We start from the raw sequence: 12,265 nt of genomic DNA, 5'->3' as shown, positions 1-12,265 counted from the left end.
ACCATTATTTAACTATTAATGAACAAAATTAACATCATAATTATAATCCTCCTTATTGATTCAAATAAACCATTTAAGATTTATATTTATCAATATTTGATTAGCCTAATTGTTAAAGTATAGATCAATTAAAAACAATAAAGCTGAACTTCCTTTGGAAAGTCTAGAATTGAGATTAGCCTTTTATTCCATTGACCTGAACTAGCTATTTTATCAATTTTTGCAGTGAAAGTATCTGCTTTTGGAAGCGTATATGGAGCAAGAGACACTGGATCAGCATTATCAGGAAAGAAACAACAAAACAGAAGAAGTAGGTTTCATCCTGGATGACGATCGTTTAACTTTTAAACATCTCCTCTTATTTGACTTTCATTCTGGAAACACGGAAGACGGTCTCATATTTATCCACATACAGTAACAGAACAAAAAGAAACGCTTACATGTGAACAAGACAGCAGCTCCTTCATGATATAGGTATCGTAGATTTGTCGACTTCTACAAAGGCGATCTTCCTCATTCTCAAGCTTTTCATATTCTTTTATCTAGATTTTTAAAAATTAGCATTGTTAGGAATGTCTTCCTAGAAACTTATTAAAAGATACCTTATTAAAAGATATTTACTAGTCTTGGCACTACTTCCACATGAGATCAGGCAAACTACTGAACTGGCTATTGCACAGGAAACAACTACTTCTAATGTTGTAATAATGAAGTTGGAATAATTTAAATTGAACTTGAAAGATACAAATGGATTTTTTCCTATGATGAACTTCATCACTTAAATTTAGAAACACAATATTAGAAAACAAATACTGCCATGGTTACAATTATCTTACAATACATCGGCCACGGACCATGTATCCTTGCCAATTCTCCTTTCCAAAGAACAAATAATTTAAATTTGGCTGTAATTCAGTTCTAAGAGTTATGCTGGGGATCGTTCTCACTCAACTACAGTGTTACAAAACCAACAAGAGGAAAAAATATATGGTCAGGATTCCTGCAAAGCGATTTTTTTTAATCAACTAAATATTTTAGAAAGGCACTAACCGATAGATAAAAGCATTGGTTTTTCAGGTTGGAAACTCACCTGCACTATAAAAGTATTAACAGAAAGGTTACTTCAAAGAGTATATTTTGCTAACTTAAGGAAGGTAACCTGACTGGTGTTAAGACAAGCCAGGTAATTAAATGTGCTTTAGAAATGTCTGCCTTATGTGGAAATGACCCCAACTGCTTTAACCTGATAACAGAAGCTTCTGGATTAGAAACGTGTTTTTATTTATTTACAGAAATACTTTTAATCCAAAAGACAAGAAGAGAATGAAAACACAAATGAAATACGGAGCTGGTTGGAAGACTGCAGCAAAGATCTTCAATACAATGACTAATTACTTCATATGATTTGTTTTTGGAAAGAAAAATGTTTCTAACAGGTAGCCAGTTATTACACTGACTTTCATAATATCTGCATGTTCTTTATTCTGGTATGATAAAGCTGGGGCTAACTACTCCTATGGGAGAGAGTATAAACTGAATAGAAATAAAAGTTACCCTTTTACTTTATATCTGGGGTTGACAGTTTCGAAATCAAAATCAGTAAATCCTATAAGAATTTCTGATAAAGAAAGAGCATGGTTGGCAGGGAGGGGGGTATGCGAAATACTGAGGTCCTACATGAAGGCTAGCTGGTTCACACACTGAGAAAGGACTGGGATCATCTTAATTGCCCCGAAGTATCATCAGTGTTACACTGAGACAGCTGAAACTCACAAGTCCAGGGCTTAGAGTGGAGTCTTGGAAAAGACAATAAAACCTGACATAAACGCAGGCAGACTGGAGTAAGCCGATACCCCATCCAAGAGGAAAAGACTGTTTTAACGAAGAAGCAATCCAGCAATGTTGGCAGAATCAAAGGACCCAGCTTAACCATTCTAAGTCAACTTGTCAGTCAGACAAGTTTGAAGAGCTCAAACATATGCCAGATGCAAACGTGGTAGCTGCAAGGCAAGAGAGGCCTGACACCAAAATCCCAAGCAGAGTCAGAAAATAAACAAAGGACTCTGGCTTGGTTGACTTCTTTTGTTGTTTTGTTTTAGATAGGTCCAAAGGTTAACGTCAGAATGCTGGGATAAGACAGGTCAACTGTTAGTGAACCAAAGGCAAATGCTTCTGCCTAGACATATGAACAAACTCAAGGAATAAAGCCTTCATGGAATTATTATGCTTGAAAACAAGTGTAATGACATCTAAGTCTATGTTCCACAGGGCCTATAAAGCAAGCTGACACCTAGTTGAACAAATGCTGATTCTATGGAAGTTTTCCATGAACTGTAATAATCCGACTCTACAGAAAATTCTAGTTCCTTGGGCAAAGGATACTCTGAATCACGATATTGGCGTTATTAAGAGCCTTGGGCCTCATTAACTCCAACTTGAACAACAGAAAAGGTAACTCTTAGTAGGCAAAGTAAAAGCCTAAAGTATCTGAGGCTGTAACACAAAATGAATTTTGAATTATCAGTAACACCACTAATTAAAGAACATGCAGTCAACTATCAACTAACTCTGGACAGGATGTCCTTATTGTAGCATATGTATAGAAAATGCCACCTCTAATTCTGGCAGTTAGGTTGTCCAGGTCACCTGAGCAGGCAGAGGCCTGAGGTCAAAAAGTTCCCTCCGGCAGAACAGAAGCAACTCATCAATAATAGACATTCACCGATCATACCGTCCCTTTCTGCTTTGGTGGTCACAACACTCACAGCTGAGCATGTAGCCTAAACAACCAGAACCCTAAGAGCAAGCACTTTGTGTCCACAGCTGTCACAGCGTCCACTTTCTCACCTCTCGCGTGTTCCACCGCCACCCCAGTGAGACGGTCTAGTAAGTCACTAAGCGCCTCTGCCTTGCCCAATCAAAGGTCTGTCTTTTGTCCTTACCTTCACTGACTTCTCAGCAGCATTCAACTCAGTTGTCCGATCCCACCTTCTCTCAAGCTTTCTTCTCTGACTTCTGTGATCTACATTCGCCAGGGGCTGGCCATACTGGCTCCTCTTCCTCAGTCTCCCTTGGCAGTTCTTCCTCCCCTGCTGGACTTCTAACTACTGAAGTGCCTGAGAGCATGGTGCTGGGGCACCCATTTTTCACCTGCTATATTCTCCTTAGGTAGAGCTGTTCATTCCCACAGCGTCAATTACTAATTATATTCCGATGACTAAGTCTGCATCTCTAGGACTCACTTCTCCCCTGAGCTCCAGAGTCTAAATATCTAACTTGCTATTTGACATTTTCACATCCCCTCTACCCCAACCAAACATGCTCTTCCCCTAGTGTTCTTTACCACAAACATGAGTAAAACGATCCTCCCGGTTGCTTAAGTCAAAAAAGGAATAATCATCATTGATTCTGCTCTTTTCTCACACCCTCCCCCCACCATTCCCTACAACCAGTTCATCAGCCAATCATCTTGGGTTTACATTCAAAACATATCACAAACCCAGGCTCTGCTTCAGGCAATAGCCAACTAACTGCTACCAGAACAATACTCCTGGGAAAACAACTGTAAATTCTGCACATATATAAAACCCAACTACAATGGAGAGTGACCAAAAGTACACAGATAATGGGGAAGGGGCATCAAACAGAAGCTGGAAAGTAAGAGAGAATATTCCTGAAAATAAAGAGCCAGAGAGGGGGAATTCCAAAATTGTGTGTATAAACTATGTCAAAATCTCTATTGGACCCCATAATGACTTACAAGCATGGCAGACCCACAGCAGTCCAGCTAGGGCTAAAAGAACTGAACAAGATTCAGCTGCTACCCACTGTACAAGAAGAGCTTGAAGCTTGAGTTAGCCAAGTTATCTGCTAAAGCAAAACATCAATACCCTTTAGAGAAGCATACGGAGTTTACAGTATCTACAATACATCAATCACAATGTACAAGATATAGTCTAAAATTATTCTACACATGAAGAAACAGGAAAATGTGGAGAATGTGGAAAATGCAAGAGAATGAAGGCCAATCCAAGGTGACTCTGATGTTGGACTCATCAGACAAGGATTTAATGCAGCTATTATAGCTATACTCAATGACATACCAGAAAATATGCATGTAACAAATAAAAAGATAGGAAACAGCAGCAGAAAAAATATTAACTATGAAAAGAACCAAATAGAAATTTTAAAACTACAAAACACAATATCTGAAATAAAAAATTCAATGGATGGACACAACGGCAGACTAGAGATGTCAAAAGGAAAAGCCAATGAATTTGAAGACGAATCCATAGAAATTACCCAATTTGAAGAACAGAAAGAAAAAATACTTGGGGAAAAAATTGAACAGGGCATCAATGATATTTACAATATCCAAAAATCAAACATACATATAATTGGAGTCCCAGAAAGAGGGGAAAGAGAGATTGAGGTAGAAAACATGTTTTAAGAAATAATGGCCCAGGTTTTACAAGATTTGGTGAAAGATATAAATTTACAGATTTAAGAAACTCAGCAAACCCCACAAAGGATTAACACAATATCTAAAATTACTCCACTAAAATGCAGAGACTGTCAGAAATGAGAGGGGTGGGATGAGACACTTTTATATCTGTCTAAAAGAAATACACTTTATATATAAAAACACTGGTAGGAAGTGGATGGGAAAAGTTATATCATGAAAACAGTAAGCATAAGGACACTGAAGTGGCTATATGAATGTCCAGTGAAGTCATTTTCAAGACAAAGAACATTACCAGCAAGAAAGAGGGACATTTCATATTAAAAGACATAACAATCTTCAATGTATATGCACCTAATCACAGAGCTTCAAAATACATGAAAAAAATGACAATAAAAAGAAGAAATAGACAATTCTACAACCAGTTGGAGATTTTATCACCCTTCTCTCAGCAACTGATAGAACAACTAGACATAAAATCAGTAAAGAGTACGTATGTAGATCACATCAACCACCTTGATCTAATTGATAGTTAGGAAATATTTACCTAACACTCCCATTTTAAATTTTCCATTGGCTTTAGAATAAAATCTAAATTTGTTACTCTGGCCCCCAAATCCTCTCTCTCTCTTCGACCTGATCTATCCCACACTACCCCGCCCCTCTCATCCATTCCGACCACACCACACTGGTTTTCTTTCAGTGCCTCAAATACGTTCTTCCCACCACATTAGGGGCTACATCTTAGCCGTGACTTCACCCTAAAATGCTCTCCCTCCTCACCCTGCTCCCATCTTCAAAAGATTAGCTTCCTTGTCATTCAAGTCTCAGTTTAAACGCCACTTCTTCAGAGAGTCGGTCTTTGACCCATCAACCTAAAGTGGCCCCCAAGTCACAAGAACTCACAGTGAGTTTCAAGTCTGTTCAGAGCATAGCGGTTATTACTTCCTGATACATTTCCTGTTTATTACTTGTCTATTGTCTGTTTCCCTCAATAGAAACTCAAAGAAACAGAATAGAAGCTCAGAGAAAGCAAGGACTTGGTCTATCTTGTTCATCTAAGCAATGCCTGGCCCAGCATTGGTGTTTGATAAACACTGGTTGAATGAGTGAAGAAAAGCCTATATAGTAACTTTACCTATGATCTTATATTTATTTTCTGTTTTCCACGATTTATTTCTAAATCTAGGTATAATATACATATTTTTATAAGCTGCCTCCAAATCTAACTGGAACAAGGAAGTCTATAAATCAACACAGTGAGCAGTAACAACATGTCGGGCCCTGTTCTGGTGTGTTGCATTCACACACGACAACCCTAACAGACAGGCACTGCTTTCACTCTAATTCTCAGCTGAGGAAACCCACGTAGGGAAGCCAGACCGCTTGCCCAAGTTTACATAGCTAGTAACTAGGCAGTCTGAATTCAGAGCTTGAACTCTTAACCACTATATTACAGCCTCCCATATGCCTAAATAGCACATTATAAATACTATGGTTTAGAAAGCAATTATGCATCCAGTATCCTATTTAGCCTCACAATTAGCCCGTGAAGTAGCAGGAGATGATTACTAACCTCATTTCATAGATGAGGTAACAGAAGCTCTAATATTAAGGCCCCATATTGTGAGCTCCTCAAGTACGGGACAGTGTACTGTGAGCGTCTGTAAGCTCCAGGTCTGAAACAAGGTAGATGCTTCAGAGTTTGCTCAGTGACTGGCCCCACATCCCACAGCAAGTGAGAGGCACAGCTGCACCTAGATCCCAGCTAGGCCTTCTGACTGAGTCAAATAATGGTCCAGATGAAAATACTGATTACACGCACAGACACAGCAAGCGTATAATAAGCATTACGTGAGCATTCGAGACAATGAACGGTGCGAGAATCAGAGGGGTGAGCAATCACGGAAGACTGCGGTAGCTATACAGACAGACTTCTTAGAGAATATAGACAACGAGCTAGACCGTAAAAGAAGGTAGGCTTCCACAAGCCGAGAAGGGGAAGCAGCATTCCAGGCTGGGGCAAGGACATAAGAAAAGCGACAAAAAGAAGAACAGGCTCAGGGGGTTTGGGGAATGCTGGTTAGTGGAAGTTCTATGTAAGAAGGTGGAGAAAGAAACAGAGGGAGCGGTAGGTAATAACTAATATAGAGCTACGTGCATGTCAGGATAAGCTATGAGGACTTTAATGCACAGGAAATGGTAAGCATTAAAAGCCTGGGAACACAGGAAAGTGGAAATAGAATGCACAAAATATACATTCCAAGATATCTGACAAGAGTTTTCCAGGGATTGGGGTCATAAAACAACCAGAAATAATGAGACTGATGCAACCAAGGAGTCAGAGAAGAATGACTGATAACCTCAATGCTTAAAGGCTTCACTGATCTAAAGAACTGTATGGGAAGCCCCAAGGCTGGACGGTATCTTCAACAAAAGATACAGAGCATGCTGCGGAGGAGCTTAGAAGCATTATTCTCCGAGGGGACAATCTGATGAACCAGATCCACCGTGTGCCAAGCCAGAAGACAGGCGAGAAGAGCTGGGGAGCAAGCCAACAAAGAGAAACTCCAATGTTTAAAGTTCAAATGGAAACACATCAGCAGTCACCACCATACTGGCAAGAAATGCTTAAGAAATAACCCCAAGTAGATTGCCCATCTGATTCAACCTGGCAAAATTTATCTATTAAAGGAGATTTCCCTGAATTTGACAAGGCAACTCAGGACATGCTGGAACGGGAGAGGTGAAGCTTTTAAGAACACAAGAAACAAATTTTTTTTTTGACAGATCAAGCTGTGATACTCATCCAGATAAAATGCCTGATAATGATTCAGACTGAAATAATAGTTACTTTGTACTATGTAAAATCCTTTTGGATTTAGCTTACTTTTTTTTACATGACGCTAAATGTACATCATAATTTGACCATTCTTCTTGGAAATACATTAATATAATTTTAAAAGTATAGAAAAATATCAAGTCTTCAAAAAACCAAAAACAAGGAAGAAAAGAATATCCCTCCGATTTTCAAACTTGTACAAAGATTACTAACACCAGTTCTAATTATGTTTTGCTTTCTTTGGACCATTTAAAATACTTTAGGGTAAAGATACATCATGCTAATAATAATAGCATACGTTATTTCTTAAATATATTTTAATTAACAATATTTTCTAAGTTCTGTTTCAACTTCTTCTTTGACACACAAATTATTTAGAAGTGTATTCATTCCAGGCAGTTAAGGGTTTCTTAGTAAACTCTGTTATTAACTTTGAGCTTCATTCTATTATGATCAGAGAATACTCCAAACAGTTTTGATCTTGAAATCTGTAGAAGCTTTCTTTAGGGCTAGCATATGATCTATTTTGATAAATCTTCCATGTGTACTTTAAAGAAGGCAAATTCTATTTTTGCTAAGTACAGCATTCTATATATGTCAATCAGGCCAAGTATATTCATCACTTTATTAATATCTTCTACATTCTCACTAATTTTTTGTCTGTTTGTTCTATAAGCTCTTGAAGAGTATGTGTTAATGTCTCCCACTAGAAATGTAGAGTTGTTTTAGATCTGTCCATTTTTGCTTTATATATTCTGAAGTTCTGTTATTTGTAACATACAGATTTAAGATTGTGATACTGACCCCTTTATCATTATGAAATAATTTCTCTTCATCTCCAAGTAGCATTGCCATGTACTTTGTCTGATATTAGTGTTGCTATACCAGCTTTGCTTTGGTTAATGTTTGTATTGTATATCCTCTTCCATCCTTCTGTTTAAGTATGTCACTTGTGAGCAGCATATAAAATAGCATTTGGTTATTTATCCAGGCAGACAAACTTAGACTTTTACTTGGAGTATTTAGTCCATTTACATTAAATGTAATTACTTATACAGACAGATTTACAGCCACCATCTGAAAAATCTGTTTTCAATTTGATCCATCTATTTTACGTTCCCCTTTCATTCCTTTTTTGTCTTTTTTTAGATTAATCCAATGTTGTTTTATTCCATTTTCCCTCTTTAACTTGTCAGATACACACAGTTTATTCTTTTAAAAGTTACCTTAGAGATTACAATATGCATCCTTAACCCATTACACGCCAATGCAAATTATTACTTTTACTATCCCCCCCCAACAATCTTAGAATCTTAAAATACGTTAACTTCCTTAACCCCTCTCCTGCCTTTTGGGCTACTGTCGTACATTTTAATTTTATGTGCTTTTTAAAATCTAAAAACATTATATCATTGTTTTGCATGGTAAACATTCATTTACATTTTACATACATATTTACCCTTTATAACGTCCTTTTTTCCTTCCCGTATATCCATCTGGGATCATTTTCCTTCTGCCCAAATCTCTCTTTAGTATTTATTGTAACACAGGTCCACTACCGACAAATTCTCCCAGTATTTGTCTGAAAATATCTTTATTTCATCTTCATTTTTGAAGGAAATTTTTGCTGGGAATAGAATTCTAGGTTGGCAGTTTTCTCTCTTTCATTCCTTTGAAGACGGCCATTTCATTGTCTACCTTTCTGTTTATGATTTCTTTTAAGACGTCACAGTCAGGTCAGCCACATTACTGTTCCTTTCACAGTGCCGTGTCTTATTCCACTCTCTGGCTGCTGTGAACATTTTCTCTTTGTCATAGGTTTCCATAGTCTGATATCGATGTGCAAAGATAAATTTCCTGTGTAGTTATGCTGTTTAGGGTTTTCTAAGTTCTTTCTACCTATAAGCTGCTGTCTTCCAACATTTTGTAAGATTCTTAGCATAATGTCTTCAAATATTCCTTCTGCCCCATTCTCTCTTCTCTTTTTGGGACTCCAATTCTACACGTGTTTCTTTTAACCACGTCCCACATGTCTTGAACATCCTTATCTATTTCTTTTTTACATTCTTTTTTCTCTGTGTTTCAGTTGGAGATTATCTACTGACTGCCTCCCTATTTATTAATCCTGTTTTATACTGTAACCCATCTGCTATTGGTTCTAGTCATCAGGTTCTAACTTCAAATACTGTACTTATTCTTCTAGAATATCCATTCGGTTTTTCATAATAAATTCAAACTATGCCGAAATTCGCTATTTCTCCGTCTATTTTGTCCATCTTTTCCTCTATTGTCTTGAACGTATTATTTATAGTTATTTTTAAGTACTTGTCAGCTAATTCCAATATCTGCTTCATCTATGAGTCTGCCTCTATTGCCTTTGTGAGTCATATGATCTTGCCTCTTAGATGTCTAATAATTTTTTACTGTATGCTGAATACTGGAGAGTATCTCTATATTGTTATTTTCTACCTGCAAAAAAGACAGAGGGGGTCCCCTCGTACTCTGTTACACAGTGGGGAGGGGGCTCATTACCCAATGAGGGACTGAGCTGGGCTGGTCTGGGTTGCCATTTTTGTAGTACTCAGTCTGCCTCTGGTTTGCCCTGTTCCTAAAGCAGACTCTCCCTGGAGTTCAACGAGAGATCCTTGTCTCCTCAGCCCTAGATTCAGTCTTGCCCTTAAGAAGTTTTCAGAACAGCTCTTTGGCCTCCTGTCTCAGCTTCAAAACTTGCCCCATGTCTTGAGAGGGAGACTAATCACACATTTGGGGTTTCTCCAGTTTCAGTTGTTTTTCACTCTAGCTCCGGAAACCTCTTCTGGCTTTTCTGTCTCCCAGAAGCATCCTTCTGCCAGGGGTCACACCTGGACTCTCTTCTGCCCACTACGCCTGGAATCGACAGCTGCCCCAGGTGACAAGTAGCTCTGGATATTCAGTGTCAACAGACCACTCCCTAGGGTTTCCTCTCTTGCCTGTTCTGCTTTCCAATTCCTGCCACAGCAGGTCTGCATTTCAACACAGCACCGTAAGGCAGTGGGAAATTTCACTGTGTCTTCTAGAAGCTTTTGGCTTATCTCTCCAGCTCCCCTCCAAAGGTCTTGTTGGGAAAACCAGCTGTATGTTTGAGGCCCCCTCTCCCACAGGTCTCTGATGTGTCACTCCAGCAACGTGTGACAAGAAAACTTTGCTAGTTTCTCTTTCACCCAGTGGCAGCCCTTTGCCTGAGCTTATATCTCCAGAATCAGCAAGTTTCCGCAGAAAACCAAATGGCCAGTGAGCTTCAGTGCACCTCTGAACGACTCTTCCATCTCCAGAAATGTAGTCCAACTATTTCTCATGGTTTCCAGAGCACTCTGGAAACATACAGTTAAAAATATGACTTGTAGAGATGCTGTCAGCATCTCTAACAAACTACATATTATGTCTTATACTACTAATTACTTTCAATGACTTTCTAAATATTTGTAAGATATTGAGTAGTCTTAATATTTTCCAAAGGACAGTTTAAATATGCTTTTGAAATAAAAGCATCAGTAAAACTTCTTACCTCTTCATAAAACTTCACCTGAGGTACAGCTTCATTAATTTCATTCAAACAAAAATCTTTAAATAGCAAGAAACCTAAAGGAAAAGAATAAAAAATTTCAGGGTGGGCAGTAAATTGAAATTTTACCTCACAGGATATTGTCAAAGTAATGGGTTTATACCTCAATCTCTTCCTCCCCTACCTTAAAACAAAATAATAAAGATTTCAAGAGGCTACTTATACTCTAGAAGGAAAACTCCAGGTAAAGTGAGAAGAGCACATCCCAGGCTCCTTGCTTTGGGGTTCCTTCTCTATTCACAACCCTCCCACTTTTTAAAAATGCATGGTAAGCAGTGCTGGTGGTCCACCACTTAGAGCCACTGGTCACTACAGCAAGCAGAAAGATAACCAAGAAATCAGAGATACGGGTCATACAGAAGTGTTAGGAAGGGTCACCATAGAGCTAATAAATACTGTGCCCACAGAAATAGGACTCAACTCCATAAAAAGACAGAAGGACATTCATAACCTTTCTAGCCTTTTCTGTCACCACCAGCTACCTCCAAGTCCCCACCGAATACCCCGTGCCAGAGCAGACTACCCATTCCCAGACCATTCTTTGCTCCTTCACAACTCCAGGCTTCATCTTTAAACCATCAGTACCTTATGACAGGAATACCACCCCCAATGCACAGTACACAGCAGGAAGCCAATAAATATTTGTTGACTGAATGTGTGTTTACATGGTCCTTCCAACACACCTCTGTCAGAGTACTTAGCACACTCCAATTAATTATCATGTCTCCCACTCCATGTGCAAACCTAGTACCCCACTTGGTGCCCAACACAGAGTCAAGCCTAAAGGAATGAATGAAGTTGAGCAGGACAAACTGACACCACTCTGGGGGTAGAGATACTGGAAGATTATAAAAAGTCAAAAACAACTTAAAAACACCAAACAGTTTAAGGATTGTTAGAAGAAACAGAAGTCACAAAAAGGAACTGGAGAAAGACTCACAAAAAGTCTAACGTGTAGGGAGAAGGTAGACCAGAATTCCCCAGATAGGATGCGGACAAAGGATGCAGCTTTGACAAGATTTTCATTCAAGTTAGAGTAAGAATCACATAACTTGAACTTGTCTGTTGCTGCTCCATAAATTCCCCTCCATAGTTCCAGGAACACGACCTTCGAAAATGGCAGATGTTTGTTCCTTGGAACTCAAAGAAAAGCATTAGGCCTACTCAAGTTCAACAGGTAAGGCCAGCCTAAGCAGGGTTGGGTGCAGGGCCCTGCTCATCTTACGAAGGAGCTGTGGTGAGGGTGAGGCCACACATGAAGGAGGCAGGAAATTCTAGAAGCAGACCAGCAGGAAGAGCTGAAGATGCAAATCTATACCTATTTGCATGTTAATATTTTTATTTTAAACCAGAGTATTGG

General features: G+C 38.7%; 1 protein-coding gene across 4 annotated transcripts in view; it reads right to left on the bottom strand.

The window, feature by feature from the left end:
• GRK3 (G protein-coupled receptor kinase 3) overlaps positions 1 to 12,265 on the bottom strand; it is a 118,800-nt gene that overhangs the window by 57,641 nt on the left and 48,894 nt on the right. For 3 of the 4 annotated variants that reach the window (XM_058531665.1, XM_058531666.1, XM_058531668.1), the window contains 2 exons: positions 10,849 to 10,922; positions 441 to 542 (listed from right to left, as the gene is read on the bottom strand). In XM_058531665.1, the coding sequence (XP_058387648.1) occupies positions 441 to 542; positions 10,849 to 10,922 (176 nt within the window). The remainder of the gene's footprint in view (positions 1 to 440; positions 543 to 10,848; positions 10,923 to 12,265) is intronic. The other variant, XM_058531667.1, reaches the window with a different exon arrangement.

This window comes from Diceros bicornis, chromosome 35 (genome assembly GCF_020826845.1).
Source record: "Diceros bicornis minor isolate mBicDic1 chromosome 35, mDicBic1.mat.cur, whole genome shotgun sequence".
NCBI classification, from domain to species: domain Eukaryota; kingdom Metazoa; phylum Chordata; class Mammalia; order Perissodactyla; family Rhinocerotidae; genus Diceros; species Diceros bicornis.
The sequence above is the reverse complement of the archived record's forward strand: the minus strand, read 5'-3'. Positions and strand labels throughout refer to the sequence as shown.